Source organism: Balaenoptera borealis (assembly GCF_965194805.1).
Source record: "Balaenoptera borealis genome assembly, chromosome: 19".
NCBI lineage: Eukaryota > Metazoa > Chordata > Mammalia > Artiodactyla > Balaenopteridae > Balaenoptera > Balaenoptera borealis.
In genome coordinates, this window is record NC_138878.1 from 4,007,383 (window position 1) to 4,025,401 (window position 18,019).

The 18,019-nt window shown below is 53.5% G+C and overlaps 1 protein-coding gene across 4 annotated transcripts in view; it reads right to left on the reverse strand.

The window, feature by feature from the left end:
* Positions 1 to 18,019, reverse strand: part of KIAA0513 — a 59,743-nt gene that overhangs the window by 14,708 nt on the left and 27,016 nt on the right. For all 4 annotated transcript variants that reach the window (XR_014237441.1, XM_082366899.1, XM_082366897.1 and 1 more), the window contains exons 2-5: positions 7,169 to 7,672; positions 4,246 to 4,345; positions 3,384 to 3,457; positions 652 to 722 (exon numbers count right to left, since the gene is read on the reverse strand). Coding sequence is in view for 3 of the 4 variants with exons in the window: in XM_082366899.1 (XP_082223025.1) it covers positions 652 to 722; positions 3,384 to 3,457; positions 4,246 to 4,345; positions 7,169 to 7,503 (580 nt within the window). In the remaining variant the exon portion in view is untranslated. The remainder of the gene's footprint in view (positions 1 to 651; positions 723 to 3,383; positions 3,458 to 4,245; positions 4,346 to 7,168; positions 7,673 to 18,019) is intronic.

The window sequence follows — 18,019 nt, forward strand, 5'->3', positions numbered from 1 at the left end:
CAGTCAGAGCAGCTGCTGCAACAGCACAGAGCAGCAGGGAGAGGGTGGGCTGCTGAGGTGGGGAGAGGATGAAGCTGACCTGCAGAGGTAGGGGAGGCACCACAAGAGCCAACCCACTGGTGCCTGCGCTGCCCTGACCCAGCTCCAGCCCGCAGGCAAGCCCTCAGCAACCCTCTCCTCACGGCGGCCTGAACGAGTGCCAGTGGTCACAGCCCAGGGAGCTTAACACAGGGAGCCCCCCAAGCTGCCCCCAGCTGCGATGCACCAGGAGGCCCCAGGGCCACGAGCCCGAAGAGCTCGACCCGCGCTCTGCCCCAGACCCCGGGCTGCTCCACCACACCCCCGTCCACAGCTGGCCCTGTGTCACATCTGGCCAGAACATGAGACGAGTCCTGCGTCTACCGTGAAATGTCCTGCCCGTGTGTCTACTTTCTCGTGTCCTCCCAGCCAGGACCGTCAGCCTCCTGACCCACGCTGGGGACCGTTCTTCTCCTCCCGTTCTAGGGGTCTCCCTCCTCCTTGTTCCCGCCCTAGTATCAGCTCCCTTTGTTTTCTGGATGCCTCACAGCTTTGCCTTAAGACATCCCCACTTGACGTGGCGTTGGAAGGTGACAGGTCTGCCTTCCACGTAAGCGGCACCCCGGGTCTCACCGATGTGATAGTAGGTGAAGCACATGGTCATGAGGTTCTTTGCAGGCCCGAAGTCGTCCATCTGGTGACACCTGAAATGGAAAGAGGGGTGACTGGCTAACGGATCCTTCCACCGGATTCTCTCTGCACGTTCCTGAGACAAGACTAGCATGCTTCACAGACACCTCTAAACTAGCACCTCACTCCCCAGACACTCCAGAGGAGAAGCCACAGAAAGAACTCCCCTGGGTCCAGGCACCTGGCCTGGGAGCGGGTCTGATTTGGGGCACTAAGGCGCTCACCATCCATCCACCTGGCCTCTTTCACTTTCAAGGTGGAATAGCCAGGGCCCCACCCCAAGGAGCAGACCCAGAACTGGAGGTCGGGCCTCAGGTCTCAGGCTTAAACCACTGGCCCCCTCCAACCCCTACTTCTCAGGAATGAGCAGTGACTTAGATGATACCCCCCAGATGTGGTCAGCAGCTGAGTCACCTGGCAGGGGGGACGGGGGTGGGGGCGCATGAAGATGTGGATTGCTGGGCCCACCCCGGAGCCTCTGGGTCAGCAGGTCTGGGGCAGGGCCTGAGAATGTGCATTTCTAACAAACTGCCTTGGGAAGCTGATGTTCTGAGGCTCCTGGCCCAGGGACGGCACTCTGAGAATGACCGGGAACATGAATACCTACGTACCCTACACGACTTGCTGAAAATCAAATTAAAGTATTACGTGCCAGAACCTTTGCTATGCTAAAAGATGTCCTACAAATAGAAAGGATTATATTAATACTTACTATATTATATCACACTTACTATATTGAGAGTATGAGATATACATGGATCCATTCAATGTAGCAAACAAAAAAGGGGGGAAACACTTGAAAAAGAGGGTCTGTCTGCCACTAAGAATTTGTACTGTTACAGTGGCAAAAGCTACAGTGCTATCCACCGTGGCACTGTAAATTAGAGAAGAAAATGAGGAGTCAGCTAAATGCCCATCAACAGGGCAGGAGCCGAATTAATTACGGTACCTTCGTACGTTCATGTATTAGGACACCTCACAGCTGTTACAGATGCAGCACTGAATGCAAATGTACAGTACTGCCTTTTTAGAAAAAAGATCTATTTGCTGGTATGTGCATTATTAAGAGTGGTTATCACTGAGCGATGGACCGAAAGTGAGAGAACGGGGTGTGAAAGAACATCTCCTTTCCCTCCTAGGCCTCCGTGCCTCTCCATCCTGTTCCCTCATGTGCTTTCCTTTCCTGTTTAGTTTTTCACCTTGGACTAGTGTTACTTAAAGAAAGAAAACCAACAGAAATTATCTAGACGGTGGGATGAGGGCCATTTTTGTTTATCTTTTTAACATAAAAATAATCTAAAAAACTAAATTTCTGTAAGTTCTTTTTTTTTTGGCAACCATATAAAAAAATATACGCTCACAGACAAAGTAATGAAAAGATTCTGTGCTTTGGCAGGGTTGGAACTTGAGGTTAACTACCCCCCCGCCTACCAGTTTGCTTATTTAAGGAAAAACTGTAAGAAAAATTGAGAATTAGGTAAGCACGTTACCACGTGGACAGGCACCGTCTACACAAAATACAGGTTCCTGAACAATATGGATGCAAACGTCTGGAGGTCAAAGAGTCTTCAGGGCAGGAGGCCACACTGACCCCCCGACCCCCTGGGGCTGCTTTACCGAAGCTCCCGAAGCAAGCGTGGGCCCTTGGCCACCTCAGCGAGGGCCTCTCGTCCCTCCACCCACACTAGCTCCCAGACCCAGATCCCCGCCCCCTACCCCTGGGGAGCACACCCTGAACTTGGGACATTCTGAGCAAGTGCAGGAAAAACAGGGGCTCCTCTCTTTTGGCCATTTTCCTCCAGTACATGCCCCGTGTTCATGGGGGACAGAGAAAGGTGGGGAGACGCCGAGACAGGGAATTAAGGTCAAGAGAGCAGCTACATTTCTGTTGGGAGAAGGGGAACAGGAAAGGAGGGGTTTTCAGGCCTGGAAGGACACAAGGGACACAGAGAAGTGGCCACGGCCTAAGCCAGGGGACCAGGACCTGCTCCGAGGCCACACTGAGGTGAGGGGGGAAAGCGGGCTCAACCGAAGGTCAGATCAGGGTCAGAGCTCCCCTCCCTGTCCCACGCACTTCCCTCACCCCCATGATCCCCCAGGCAGACACGGCCACTCCGCATCACACTGCGGAGGGCGCGTCCGGCTCTGATGCACGTCAGGATGTAGGAAGAGGGTCAGGAGTCCTAGAGCCGTGGGCCTCAGGAGGAGGAGCCCCTCAAGGCAGGTGGCCGGCCCCCCCGGCCACACAGAGGTGGGGGGTCCTTCTCCCCAGGCCACGCTGTCCTCCGTGATAAAAGGCCCCAGTGGCGCCTCATGAGAACTCAGGGCAGCGATGCCATCCAACCGTCCCATCAGTGGGCGGTGACCCGGTTTGGAGCGCTTCACCACAGGACATCCAGAGAAGCCCAGACCTCAGCTGGAGGCGGGCGGGGCCGCTGTGTAGTCACAGCCTGTCCCGGGATCCGCAGGAACAGAGCGACGGTCCTCTGATCGCTGCTGGCAGGTGGGGACCGCTCACTCCCCCCCGTGAGATGCTGGTCACAACTGCCGCCGCGGGGGGGTGGGAGGGGGAGCAAATTCTCACGACTGGGGTCTCCCAGGTGGGGAGGGAGGGAGGGAGGACGGAGGTCAGGGCGGAGGTCAGGGCGGAGGCGCTAAGGCGCAGCATCACTTACTCAAATAGGACCACCGCGAAGGACTGCACCAGGCGGTAGAAGGTGGCCTCCGAGACGCACTTGGAGTTGCAGCGCTGTCCGGGAAGAGCGCAGCCGCGTCAGGCGGCCGCTGGCGGAGGTGCACCCAGCGCAGAGGGGCTGCGTGCTCTCCCCGCCCAGCATCTCTAAACACAGCTGGGGCATGAGCCCAGGACAGGCCCTGCTCCCCAGAAACCGGGACCCAGCAGAGGGCTGCCCCCCGCTCCCCCGACCATCACTCGGGTGTTTCCTGCGTCTCCTTGTGAGATTTTTAAAACCAGGAACTTCGCGCACTCACCCACGTGTGGGAAAGTACAGAGGGACGGGACCCCAAGATGACAATGCTGGCTGTTTCCTGGGTGGGTGATGTATGGGCAGTTTCTCTGTTTTTGCTTATCTGTATTTTCTAATTTTTCTCGGAAGAATAAATTATTTGTGACAAAAGATACTTTAAAAACGAAGAACTTAATCCACTTTACAGGAAAAAAATAAAAAGGACCTACTGGCTGTTGATAAAACTTACTGTTTATCTGAGCTTACATACATGGCTGTCACTCTCTTGAATATTTTATCTTTACAAAAACGGAATATTGTAGGTTATTTAATAAAAACATGTGTGGACATAGCCCACGTGCTTGTCTTTAAAACAACGAACTTTTCTGGAATTTCATGAGGTTGACAGCCCAGCACTCCTTTCTAGTGGGGCATCTTCCACTATTCTAATTAGACTTTATAATATCTCTAGACGAGCTTTACGCTTTTGCCTGTGGGATCGTTTTCCTCATCTCCCTTCTCCAGAGCGGGTGGCCTGCCCCACACCACAGTCCGGCGTCACCCCTCTTACCTGGGCGCTCACGTACCGGGCAAACCACTCCCGGCCTTTGCCGTTCTCACTGCTGCAGTACTCTCCGAACTTGGCTTTCTCCTCCTGGCCCAAGTCCTCCCTGGAAAAGAGGGCAAAGGGAAAAGACAGGAAAGCTTTAATCCTCTGCAACAAAAGTGGCTACAGTAGGGAAAGAGGAAGGAGAGGAACTCCTAAGTGCAGTCGGCCCTCGGCATCCGCACCACGGAACCCCGACGGTAACTCGCCCCCCGCCAAGTGCGGACACTCATCTCAGCCTCCGGGCAGCCCCGAGAGGAAACAGTATTACTTCTGTTTCCAGGATGAGGAGCGTGGCTCGGAGGATAACACACAGCTGGGGAGTGGCAGGTGGGAGCCCCATCCAGACCTCCTGGCTCCAAAGCCCACGTGCATTCCCCCGACCTCCTGCCTCAGCGAGGTCCGGGTACTCACAAGGGTTCCATAACTCTCCGAGGGCTTGGTTCTCCAGCTCATCCAACTGCCCCCCATCTCTGGTGCTGAGGTCGGTGTGGAGCCACCGACTGGATTCAAGAATTCCTAACGTGCTCAGACTCAGCAGGACCCACTGAGGCCAAGAAACACGAGAGGTCTGATGCTACCTCCAGCCATCGGAAGGAGGGCATGGTGGCTTATTCCTCTGCACTTTTTTTTTTTTAATTAATTAATTAATTTATTTATTTATTTATTTTTGGCTGTGTTGGGTCTTCGTTTCCGTGCGAGGGCTTTCTCTAGTTGCGGCGAGCGGGGGCCACTCTTCATCGCGGTGCGCAGGCCTCTCACTATCGCGGCCTCTCTTGTCACGGAGCACAGGCTCCAGACGCGCAGGCTCAGTAGTTGTGGCTCACGGGCCTAGTTGCTCCGCGGCATGTGGGATCTTCCCAGGCCAGGGCTCGAACCTGTGTCCCCTGCATTGGCAGGCGGATTCTCAACCGCTGTGCCACCAGGGAAGCCCACTCCTCTGCGCTTCTGAAGAGCCAGTCTGCTCTCTGACTCTCCATGGCTCTGTGTGAGGCGTGAAGGTCGGGGGACCCCAGGCCTGGGGGTCACCCCCGCCAGGGTGGACAGAATGCTCACCTGATCTCAAACCACTTCCCATCATCTTCGTGGGGGGGCCAGTGCTCTACCCCAAATGTAATGACGAAAAGGGGGAAGCAGCACGCTGAAGATCTACTGGCTTCTGCAACTTCATTGATTTAAGGTTTTATAGAAAACATCCGGGGGCTTCCCTGGGGGCGCAGCGGTTGAGAATCCGCCTGCCAATGCAGAGGACACGGGTTCAAGCCCTGGCCTGGGAAGATCCCACATGCCACGGAGCAACTAAGCCCGTGTGCCACAACTACTGAGCCTGCCCTCTAGAGTCCGTGAGCCACAACTACTGAGCCCACGTGCCACAACTACTGAGCCCACGTGCCACAACGACTGAAGCCCACACGCTCTAGGGTCCATGTGCCACAACTACTGAGCCCATGTGCTGCAACTACGGAAGCCCACGCGCCTACAGCCCATGCTCCACAATGAGAGAAGCCACTGCAATGAGAAGCCCGCGCACTGCAACGAAGAGTAGCCCCCGCTCTCTGCCACTAGAGAAAGCCCGCGCGCAGCAACGAACACCCAACACAGCCAAAAATAAATAAATAAAATAAATAAATTTATTAAAAAAAAAAAGAAAAGAAAGCATCTTGGTCTCATTTATCCCAAACACCGACACCAGATGAAATGTGAGAATTTGCCAGGCGTTTGCAGGGAGTTTTGGAATGCTCTTAAAGATGCATCTGACTCACTTGTCCACGTTCCATGTTGCCGACTGCCTGTCACAAATCTAGACTGGCCTTCCTGGCAAATTAGTGAGCTTCTGGGCTTTCTCCCCTTTTCATTAACTGGGTGTACTCAGAGACAGCTGACTAATTTCAGTGTCAAGTCAAACAAAATGAGTAGGAAGCCACATCTACTGCTCTCCCAGAATGCATTCAAAATCAAGCATAAAAGCACTCTGGGGACAGTCAAATATTAGGATCCTGGAACTCTTCCCCCTTCTAACTGCAGAGAAAACTGAGGCACACCTGGAAAAGGTGGAAATCAACCTCGCCAGTTAACAAACGAGGGGCCTAAATCTCAGCAGGAAAGAACACCCTCAGTGCGTGGCGTCAACAGGCAGAAATTCTTCTTACACTTTAACGAAATTGGAAAACGGTCCCTTCAGCCAGAGCTCCGCAGGCAGCAATGTGTGCACGCCCAGAGGCCTCGTTGAAATGCAGATTCTGACTCAGTGGGTCAGGTGGGGCCCACGACTCTGCATTTCTCACCGCCCCCCACCACGATGCTGAGGGTCCCAGAGATGATCTGAGGAGCAGGACCTCCAGCATTTCGCGCACTGCTGTGGACGATGCAAGACCAGCCGTCAGGACCTGAGGCCTGAACTGAGTTTGCGGTGTGTCTCCCTTTCCGCCGCTGAGACGGCAACAGCCGTGAATCAGACAAACTCCCAGCTCCTCGGCCTCCACGCTCACTCCAGGCCCCACTTCTGCTACAACTGTCACTGCTCCTTGTTCGCACTGTCAAGAACCACCAACGCGAGGCCAGAAAGAGGTGCAAGGGTGGGTCCCCATCCTAGCAGCTGCTTAAGGCTCAGCTGCCCGAGAGCGTCCCAAGGGCTGCGGGTAACTGAAACCTCCTGGCCTGGTACTGCCCCTAATTCACTGCCAGCTAATAACCACCTCTGAAGGCGTGCCAATGGGGGCTCACCCGAGGTGCCGCAGAAGCAAAGCCAGGGCCCTGAGTGGAGGGAAGGAGTGGCGGAAGCTCCCCAAGGGGGTCTACGTGCACTGGGGTGGGGCGGAGACCGCGAGGGGGCCAGCAGCTGGTGAGGCCTGGAGCCCTGGCCCGTGGCGCCCGGCGAGGGGCTCACCCTCCGGAGAAGATCTTCTCCACGTAGCTGCGCAGGAACTCCCGGAGTTCCGGCAGCTCCTCATCCTTGGCCGAGTCGGTGCTCTGGTTGGAGGAGAAGGACTCGCTGGAGGAGGAGCGGCGGTACTGGCCCCAGGACGGGCGCGAGGGCGACTCGCCCGTGTCGTTCTCGCTGTCTGCCGACTCCGTGGTCTCGCTCTCCGACGCGCCCTCGCCCGGGGAGCTGTCCCCGCCCTGCAGCTTTGGCGGCAGCACCTCCAGGGGCGAGGAGGCGGATGGCTTGGCCCCAGCCCCGAAGTCAATCAGCGGGCCCACGGGGACCTCGGGGGCCTCCATGGCTCAGGGGCGTGGGGGGCACTGCCGGCAAGGATGCCGGGCGGGGGCCGGTGAACGAGGTTCCCAGACGCGTCAGCGGGAGCCTGAGGCCGAGCGCACGCGAGCTGCTTGGGAGCCGCTGGCCACCGGGACTGAGTCCTCTGGGGCGGCCCACGGGGCCCTAAGGCATCTGGAATGGAAGCAGAGACAGGTCATCACCACGAGAGCTTCTCTTCTTATAAGGGGAATGAAGTAGGGCACGAATGCCCTGTAAGAGGCTCCAAACTTCCAGAATTTGGGCCACCTGTCTGCTGACGTCATCTTCCTACTGCCCCCTTACTGTTAAACACCTGCTGTATGGTGGGCGAACAACGAACAAACACACCATCCGTCAGGATTTCTCCAAACTAAGCAAGGAGACCTCCAGGGGGCTGCACCCCCCGGCTCTCTCCCGACTCCGGCCAAGCAGACGGAGGCCAGTCAGAACAGCAATCACCGCAGACGGCCATCTGCCGCCCACTCTTGCTGGGTCACGAACCACTGAAGACGGTGTCGTCAGGCACGTGCTAAGCGCACGGGTCTCCAAGGCCCACGTCTCTTCCTTCCCGGGTTCCTTTCTTAGCATTTTCCCACTCAAGACCCAGCACCTTCCTGGCTGTTGGATATATGTCCCCTCTCATCAGCCCCCTAAACCCTCCCATGGTTTCTTTCTTTTCTTTTCTTTTCTTTTTTAAGCACCTCACCAGACACAAGATCTGCTGGCACATTTGTAAAAATGATTTTCATTGTTTTTTGGCCGCACCGCGCGGCATGCGGGATCTTGGCAGGGACTGAACCCGCGGCCCCTGCAGTGGAAGTGCGGAGTCTTAACCACTGGACGACCAGGGAAGTCCCTCCCTCTGATGGTTTCTAAGCGGCATTTGCCGTTGGACCCACCTCCTCCTCCCTGCCCCCTCCCTGCACTACGGCCACCCTGGGCAATGGCACCCACCTCTGGTGTCTGTTCCTCTGCCCCTTAAGCTGGACGGTCCTCTCCCTTCTCCCCCATCTTCCTCCCTCAGCCCCAACTGGAGTTCTATTCATCCCTCGAGGCTCGGCTTAGTGCTACCTCTTCTGAGAAGCTTCACTCAAACCCTGTGCAAACTATTTACTGATTCCTGTGTGGCCCCACTGGCATTCTACTTACACTCATTTCTAAGTCTGCTTGTTTGATAGGTAGATGTGGGTATTTCCGTTTATCCCACTGAAGTACAATCCCCTGAGGGGTGGACCATGCCTCAGCCACCTTTGTAGCAATGCGAGTGCCCGGCACAGAGTCCTAACTAAGTGTCCACTGTACGTTTGCTGAATGGATGACCAGACCTGACCGTGAACACGCTCTAAGAGTCGGGAAGTCGACGGTGTAGGCAGAGCTGGGATTAGGATCTTCGCTTCGAAACCAGTCTCCTGCTGGTCAGTTCAGGGGTCACCTGCCAGTTCTGGGGCTCGCTCCCCCATGACGAGGGGCAGACGGCTAAGCAGTAAGTCAAAGCCCTCCTGATATAAGAGCCCAACTTGATCCTGGCACTGCCCCTATCCTCCACCTCTACAGACCCCAAATATCTAGGACAACACCTGGCAGACAGGTGGCTGCCGATACAGTGAAACGAATGCATCTTCTGAGGGTAATTCAATATCAAAGCTGCGTTCACTGCCTGTTAAGAGCTTAATGCTCACGAATCAATTGTGGGCTCCTCCAAATTCCCCAGCCCGGGATATTTTTAGATGCCCTGAGTCAGAAGGATGGAATGGCTAGCTCCGTGTCACTGGAGTGGCAACGGCCCCCCTTCGGAGAGTCCTACAAAGCCTGCCTTGGTCCAAAACAGAGACGCATACACCTCAGCTCAAAAGAACTGGGCCAGGAGAGCAATAGGGAGTCTTCGGAGCTCAGGTGGCAACACAGACTACGGAGTCGTGGGCCAGGGCAGCCCTGGCCCCTTCTTGCCAGCAGGGCCGGTGAGCTGTGGCCTCTGCTCTCTGGGCCAGAGTCCCCGTCAGACACTGAGGTCAGGTTAGATCTCTAAGGTCCTTCTGGCAACCACACTCACAGACTCTCCAAAGAACAGAAAATCACACCTATAATGACTCACCGGATATTAAAAATGGAAAATCACACACTAGGAAAATGTTTGCAGCCACTATGATAGGAAAATTGAGTTAATCATATCTGTGTGATAAATTCACCCAAATCCAACTAAAAATCTATATTCTAATAGATACACAAACTACTCAAATAGGCATGGCACACAAGAGGAAATATTATTATTAAGTGCTTAGACAATTCTTCAACCCATACTAATAACCACACATATAGATAGGCAAATCAAAACAATTAGGTACCAGCTTATACTACAAAATAAGCAAAAATTCGAAAATTATAACCCAAAAGCAGATGAGATTAAGATAAAACTAATATTCTCAAACAATCCCGGCAATAGGGATAAGTAAGACTTTAGAAAGCAATTTCTATAATTCTTATTTTTCTCTCCTCTGATCCAGGAATTCAAATGCTTGGAATTTCTTCTGAGAAAATAATTCTAAACAGTCAAAAACAGTTATGTGGAGAAAAATGCTCGCTACAACATTATTTATAGTCCTGAAAAACAGGGAAAAAAATCTAAATATAGTAAAGTGGCAAATACATTCTAACAACTTGATGTAATGGTAATCAGTGTATGATGCAATTAGAAAAATGCTCACTTTATAGTTAGGTAAACAAATATTCCACAATCAACAAATATTTACTGAATCCTATTGCATGCCAACCTCTTGTTCTGGGTGCTGGAAATACTGAAGTAAATGAATTTTAATTGTACTATAATTACAATCACATATACATATGAAAAAGGACTGAAAAAGAAGATACAAATGTATTATAGTGCTGGCACCGAGGTAACCTCCCCTTTTTATTTTATTATCATTAACAGTGGAGTTTACAATCAATAAAAATGCAGAGGAAAAGGAAACAAGTTACTGTATCTTGCAACATTTCAGCTGGTTGGTCTGAAGGGCGGCATCTATTTACCAAAGCAGAACTTGACCGCACAGGAGGGGCGAGATCAGACCCAATTGTTACGGCTGTTCCTGGTCCGGCCCAAGGCGCTCTCCCAGCGCCTTTCTAGCTTGGAAATTCGGGGAGTGCATGAGTCATCCTTTCCCAGAAGCCTCCTCTGTGGGCTCAGGAAGGAGCGGACAAGGTGAGGGGCCTGGCCCTGCAGCAGAGGAAGCAAAAGTGACGGGGGGCCCAGTCCTGGGCGCCGTGTGGGCAGCATGGGCTGCAGGGTGTGGGTCCCTCTGCCCGGGATCTCATCTCTCAGCCAAGCTTGCTCCCGGAGCTGAGATGCAGGTGAAGTGGCCACTTATGCTCAGGGCCTTGGAAGTGACCCCACCCTCTTCCTCCAGGAAGGAAACATAATGACGGGCCTCCGTCCAGGACAAGGTGACGGCCACTCTCAACACACCAGGATCACACACCTCACTCGACCACCTGTGCTCTCCCAGCTGCAGAACACAGAGGAAGTGGGCCCAGTGGGGACTGACTGCACTGTCCCCGAGTAGGGCCAGCCAGGGGCTGCCACTCAGGATCGTGGGCCCAGTGGGATCAGACCTAAAGAGCTTTCTATAAAAGTGCTGAAATCCGCTTCATGAAATCTTCCAACTCTTCAACACTGGCAACTAATTTAAATTTATTTCAAAACACATCATGGACCAAAGAGAACATGTCTGCGGATTGCACTCAATCCCTCTGCTTTGTCCTGCGTACAAGGAGGTCCCCAGACCCACTGCAGGGCCACAGGCTCTGAGACTCAGGGTTTTAAATCACAGTGCAATCTCTGCAAACAGACAGCGTGGATATTAAAAATGCTTTCTACAGACTTGCAGCCAAACCCACCTTCCTGCAACCGCACCTTTACAATTCACCTCTTAGGCCCTATGGCAGAAGCTTCTACCAATCAAATTAGGCTAAAATTCTAAGTCAGCCCATGGCTCTGAGCGCTGAGCGGGGGCTTCTTCGGACTGGGGGTCAGGGAGGTGGATATCTGAGCTGAGATGCAGGGGGGCCGGGCCAGCCGAGAAGGCTCGGGAAGGCTCGAGAAGGCTTGTCTTCTGAGCAGAGGACAGGGGTCTGGGTGGAGGAACAGCCCACACAGAGACCCTCGGCAGCCATGACTTTGGAAAGTTCAGGCACTGGGAAGGCTGAGGAGGGAGGAGGTTGGCAAGCGGGGCCAGGTGAGACACTAGGAGCCTCGACTGGGTTCTCAGGGTGATGGGCAGGCAGCCGTGGCAGCAGTTTGGAGAAGAGAACGAGCGCAAGGGGGCCAGGGGAGGTGGTCCCGGCGGGCGCATTCGGGGGGAGGTTTCCTGACCTCCTGCCCCGCCTCCCGCCCACATCCCCCCACCACGTGGCCCCAGCTGCGGCAGGAACTCGGAAGGAGATTGCCTTCTGTGGCTGCTGCACCACGTCCCCAGGGGCTTTGCTCAAACCCTGATTTCCCCAGCACCCGGGGCGCCCAGAGTGAGCCCCCTCCAGCAGGCTGACCTTGGGCAATCACACAGGTTCCCGGCGCCGGGGGAGACTCCGGAACCTTCTGGAACTCTGCCTCTGCCATCCGTCTCAGGCAGCTCCCTCTCCTTTACTGTCCCAGAGCCACCAGACGTGCTGCTCCTCCCACCAAAAGAAGAGACGGCAAGCCTCCATGGACCAGCACACACAACACGCTGGCTCACGCCCCCTCCATCCCACCCGCCCCTCCTCTCACAGCATCAGAGAATCGAGGCTGGGGTGGGGAAGCAGGAGGCCCCCCGCACACAGCTAGGAAGTGACGGGGCCCAGAGTCCAAACTCAGGTCAACGCCGAGCCCAGGCTCTCAAGTCACCACGTGGGCCCTGCAGCAGCCTCTCTGATGCTCTCCTGCGGGTCCACCTCCAGAAGCGGAGCTGAGGGTCAGAGGCCTGCACAGCAGTGAGGCTCTGCTGGGGCTGCCGAATCGCCTTCCCCAGTCTGTGCTGTGCGCTAGAACCGGGGTCCCCAACCCCCCGGCCATGGACCGGTACCGGTCCGCGGCCTATTAGGAACTGGGCCGCACAGCAGGAGGTGAGCGGCGGGCGGGCGAGCGAAGCTTCCTCTGCAGCTCCCCATCGCTCGCGTTACCGCCTGAACCATCGCCCCCGCCCCCGCCGCCCGTGGAAAAATGGTCTTCCACGAAACCGGTCCCTGGTGCCAAAAAGGCTGGGGACCGCTGGCCTAGAAGGCAAGGCCGGGCCACGCCCAACAAACACATTCCCTGCCACTGGAGCCGAGAACCTGATGTAGGACTTCACACACATCCGTTAGATGGATTCTCCCCAGCACTCAGTCAAACTTGTGGAGATTATTTTGTTTTCTTTTCCCCTTTATCGTAAGCGTATCGTTAGAGAAAGATTTGGAAATAGAAGAGGGAGAAAAAGCTCCTGGTCCCACCAGGCCGACAAAATCCCATCTCCATTCTCGTGGATGCCCTTCTGGTCTTGGTCAAAAGGCAAACTCTTTTTTTTTTTTTTTTTTCATTTCAACAGTGAGAGAAATTCGGATGTTTGTTTGGCACCTAGCTAGTGGCTATCCCTCTCGTGACAGCTACAAACCTGCAGGGGACCCCAGTGAAGAGGGTCTTCTCTGGTCTCCCGAGGAGTGTTTTACTTCAAATGGACCTGACAGAAGGTTGACAGGCGGTCTGGGTTTGGCTGCAGGGATGAGGGGAGACAAGTGAACTTGATCGATGATTAGATTACTGTTATCTGTTTCGGTTCAGCTATGAAATGACTTAATAATGCACGGTTTCCAGGAACTGTGCCTCACTGGAATAGCTGGAGGAGAGGAGAGGGAGAGGAAATAAGGGAGACCTTTCAACCCGCTGCTGCATCCTTCGCCCTGTAGAGACGGCTGTGGACACGATGGAGGGACTGCAAACCTCAAGGTTCTGCAGAGCCCTCCTCCCCTCCCCCTGCGCCCTCCTGTGCCCTGGCAGGGTCCCAGCAGCACGGGGTGCAGCTACCACTTCCACACCTCCCCGGCCTGCCACAAACAATCAGCCTCCCAGCGCACAGGCTCTTCCTGCGGCTCCGTCTGCATCTGTTCCCCGGGCACCCCTCCCCCTCTGAGGTCACAGGTCACAGAGAGACCCTGTGGGCTGGCCCGGGAGGCGGGGCTGAGGAGGAGCCCCAGATGGACCGCAGCCACAACTAAAGCTGGTGGAAACCCGCTTCCTGTCGCTCAGAACCTCTCCTGCAGCGAGACCATAACAAGGACCTCCATTTGCCTCTGCCAGGGGCTGGTCACAGAGCAGCCCTACAGCTCCTGATGGATAAATCCCCTCAGCGCTTTCTGGCTGGGTGATAACTGACACTGCCTTCGAATCAGGAAGAAATGTGGGGCTATTTGGGACTATGACACAATAGTCATTCAAAGAATGAATACGTGTCAAATAAGAAGTGTCACCATCCTTTTAGATGTCAGTGTGTTTGGGCAACTGTTCAGACGTAGATTTATGTCCAGTCAATGTGGATCTAGGGCAACCTCAGGCCAGTCGAATCAAAGAAACCCATTATTGCAGTTGGACAACGAATGTAGTGGAGTTTCCTGGCAGCCAAAGCAAAAAAGGGAATTACACTGGGTCACAAATTCTTTTCATTCTGACAAATTCATCTGTACATGAACTTTATCCAAATACCAAACTTAAAAATCAATTTGTCAAGAAGATCCTCATATGAAAAGACACTGATTACTATAGTGGAAGTCTCTAACAGGTTCTGTAAAACATACAGAGATGCTGAAACATACATTTTTTAAATGGCTTTCCAAAAATCTGAAAGCATATGTTACATGCATTTGGAGCAGGTATTTGTCGGTTGGAGCACGCTACTGGGTGAAGGTAAGATCTCCCTGGTGGTGCAGGGATGGAGCGTCACAGACCTGGAGACGTCATAGTTAATAATATGCCCATGAGGGTCCCTCTCCCTCAAACATCAGATGTCCCCCAGGGCTTCTGGCAAGCACCAATCACCACCATTCACGGCAGAATTCTCTGAACAGCACTTGAGCCAACATTCTGATTTGGTGATCAAAACAGAACGAGAGCTGGAGGGGTGCAGGGAAGGGGCGCCCCCAAAGCCCTGCTCGAGGCACCAGCTCCAGGGTTTTAATCGGGATGAGAGCCCACACTGGTTAAGGAGACGGGAATTGAGCTCCTGGTGAGGAATCACAACCCACAGCCTCTGCTGGGAGTCTCCAAGCCATGATCTATCATCCTCGAGGAAGAAGAGAGGACGGGTGGGGAAGGGAGAGGGACATACGTAACCTGGTTTCAAAAGGGAAGACAGTAGATGATGAGAGAGAGAGAGAGACACGTCAGGGGACACCCAGGTCAGCAGCAGGACGGCTCTGAGCACCAGGACCGGGAAGCGGGGAGGACCAACGTCAGAGCCTGATGCCAAACTAAGCTCTAGAGCCTCACACGCACGTGAGCGCGCGCGCATGTGTGTGTGTCTTACAACCCCGTCAATCCAGGGAATACTGTGGAAACAGCACAAGGGTTTTAGCAAGGTACTAGACAAACACATTACAGCTTTGAGGACAAGACAGAAAAATGAGGCCTGAATACTGTGTAATTAGGTGGTTTCATCAATACTATATTTCATTATCCTAAAATGCACTTTTTTGGCATTTTAAGATGTCTGAAAGCAGATGTGTCTTAGCATTGCTCCCAGCCAGGCCCACTGAGATACAGCTGTCATTGTCCAGAGACAAGAGTGGAGCCTCTTCTATTCTTTAATTTTAAAAATCAATTCAGAACACATACATTGTAGTCACATCACTCAAAGTGAATGAATTCCCACAAAGTGAACTCTCCCCTAAATCCACCACCCACCTCAGGGAATAGAACACGACAAACCCCCACCTCGTCCCCCTCCCCCCGAGCTCCCCTCCTCCCCAAAGGGAAGTGGACGAGCACCCCGTAAAGCGCATGCTGATGGCAGAGAGGATGGTATGTTACAGAAACCCATGCACTTCAACGGCTCTGGGGCAACTGCAGAAGAACAGGCCTCTGCATGTGAGGAAGTTTTAGAAGTCCTTTAACCAACTTATTTTGCTTATATTTTCCTCTTTATTATGGACAAGAGGGATGCTTCACAATAATCTATGCCCAAGGCATTCTATAAGGGTTCTTACCAGAAAGACAGAATAAAATTCTAGGGACAAGAGAGCATTATGTCATAGTTTAAATGGCAGTGCTGCATCTTAATTCCTTGTGCCTAGAATAGTGGTGAATCTTACAACTGACGGGGTCTTCAATCTGATGAAAGACGGTGGTTGAACCCCTCCCCCAGCGTCAACTGGAAAGATGTCTCTACCGCTCGTGGGCTAAGGACTCCAGCCCGGCTCCGTCCTACCCCTTCCTTAATTACTCAGACTTGAGTGCAGTAACATGTTGGTGGAGAACGTGGGGAGCCGAAAGCCAGAGGGAAAGTTAACTCAGAGAACGACACAGTCGGGACCCAAAAGACTCCGGCAGGCTCAGGGAGGCTGAGTCTAGAAGATGCCCCTGGACGGTGAATGTGGTCATTCGCTGGCCACCAGCCGAGTGCCTTCCACGTGCCAGGCCTGCTGTGGGAGCAAAGAGATGGTGACAGTGTGGCCTCTGTCTCTGAATAACGCATAAATTATTAGCGAGGGAGTCTGACCTCCTCACTCAAAGTTTCACAAGTCCAATGTCGAGAGGCAGCTCGTTCTTGGGCGGCACACGTGCCACGAGTCAATGGGTTTGATGCCGGCAATAACAACAAACTCGAAACTGACCTTGGGCGGCCCTGATAGAAGCACCTGACCCAAAACAGGAGAGACGGTTTCACTACCTCTGCTTCCGCCGGTCAGGCCGCTCCTGGAACATTCTGGCCAACCCCACCCCTTGGAAGGAGTAAGCAGCTCCTCTTAGGGCAGCAAATCTGAGTAAACGTGTCTGGGGACCCAGGCCTCGTTGTCCCCAGGCGTTAAGCCCAAAGCAACTCAGCAGGATCCGTCGTTTTGGAAAAAGTAATAAACTGGCACAAGTATTTTAATTTAATAAATGTTTGGAAGACTTGTAAAAAAGCAGAGAGCATCCCCCAACATGAAAAGAAAAACAAAAGCCCACCTGATAACTGTGTCACACGAGCAATGGTGAGAAAGTCGAGGGGATTTACTGAGGGGGTAAGTAACTTGGGAAACAAGACAGTGAATTCAGGGACTTCCCTGGCAGTCCAGTGGTTAAGACTCCACGCTTTCAATGTGGGGGGGTTGCGGGTTCGATCCCTGGTCGGGGAGCTAAGATCCCACATGCTGTGTGGCCGCAAAAAAAAAAAAAAAAAAAAAGACAGCGGATTCAAATCTGTGAGGAGTGGCTATGTGACCAAGGGACCAGGTTGTCCTCCATAGTTCCAGAAGGGAGAACAGAGTCCCAGCAAGGCAGCCGTCCCCACCGGCCCCGGGAGTGGTCCCTCAAGAGTCTCCTTTCTAAAAGGGAAGCCGGAAGCAGACGGTGTTAGCACGCTGTTTGCGGGAGACGCTGCTGGACCTCTAGGGTTTCATGCCAATTCCATCCGGAGATAACATTTTATGACACTTGACGCAGGTTTTTCTCCGCTGCAGCTGTCGTAATGGTTATGTCCAAGATAACTCTTATTTTATGACCTCCAGGAAAAAGGGAAGGTCTAAAATATTCACAGCTCACAGGAAAAAGAGATAAGGGGCCATCTGCTGGCTCCCGCACACCTGACCTCACTGGGTCCCCGTTAAAACCACCACGACGGGCCAGGCACCGTGCTAAGTGTGGGGAAAAGGGCCGTGGAAGAGACAAGTTCCCTGCAGTCTAGTGACTCTGCCTGCCTTGCTTCAGCAGCAGTGCAGAACGCTCCAGAGCAAATCCTTTTTCACCGCCACGTTGCCCAAATCAGAAGGGTCCAGGAATTCAACTAGCCCCAACGGGATCAGGGAGGAAGGAAAGGGTACACTATGATTACAAACCAACAGGTCCTCCCCAGTCTGAGACTGGGAAATTTCTTAGTTCTTCCAAAGTTGCCCGAAGTCTCGAGTCACCTCCCACCAGGGTCTGGATGTACCTTACGCAATTTACTAATGTTTAATTCATCCCTGGTAAGTCTTCAATGAATGGGCGAGCCCGCTAATTTAAGGCAACGAGGAGGAATTTGGTAACAGGTGTTTTCCATTCATTCTCACCACTAACTTACTGAGTTGGTTGCATTATAACCACATGTTCGAATTTACTAGGCACATCCCTCCCTCTGTGAGCACCTGCACTTCTTTAGTAAAAGAAGGACATGGCTGGTGATTCGGTGACAGCTGGATTTGATCTGGATACAGACGGACTCGGCCTTCCATCCTTTTGGGTAATGTGGCAAAATAACTGCATACTGCCCCCACCCCTGGCACGAAGATAGCCGCACTCCATCGGATTAGGAGAGGCTC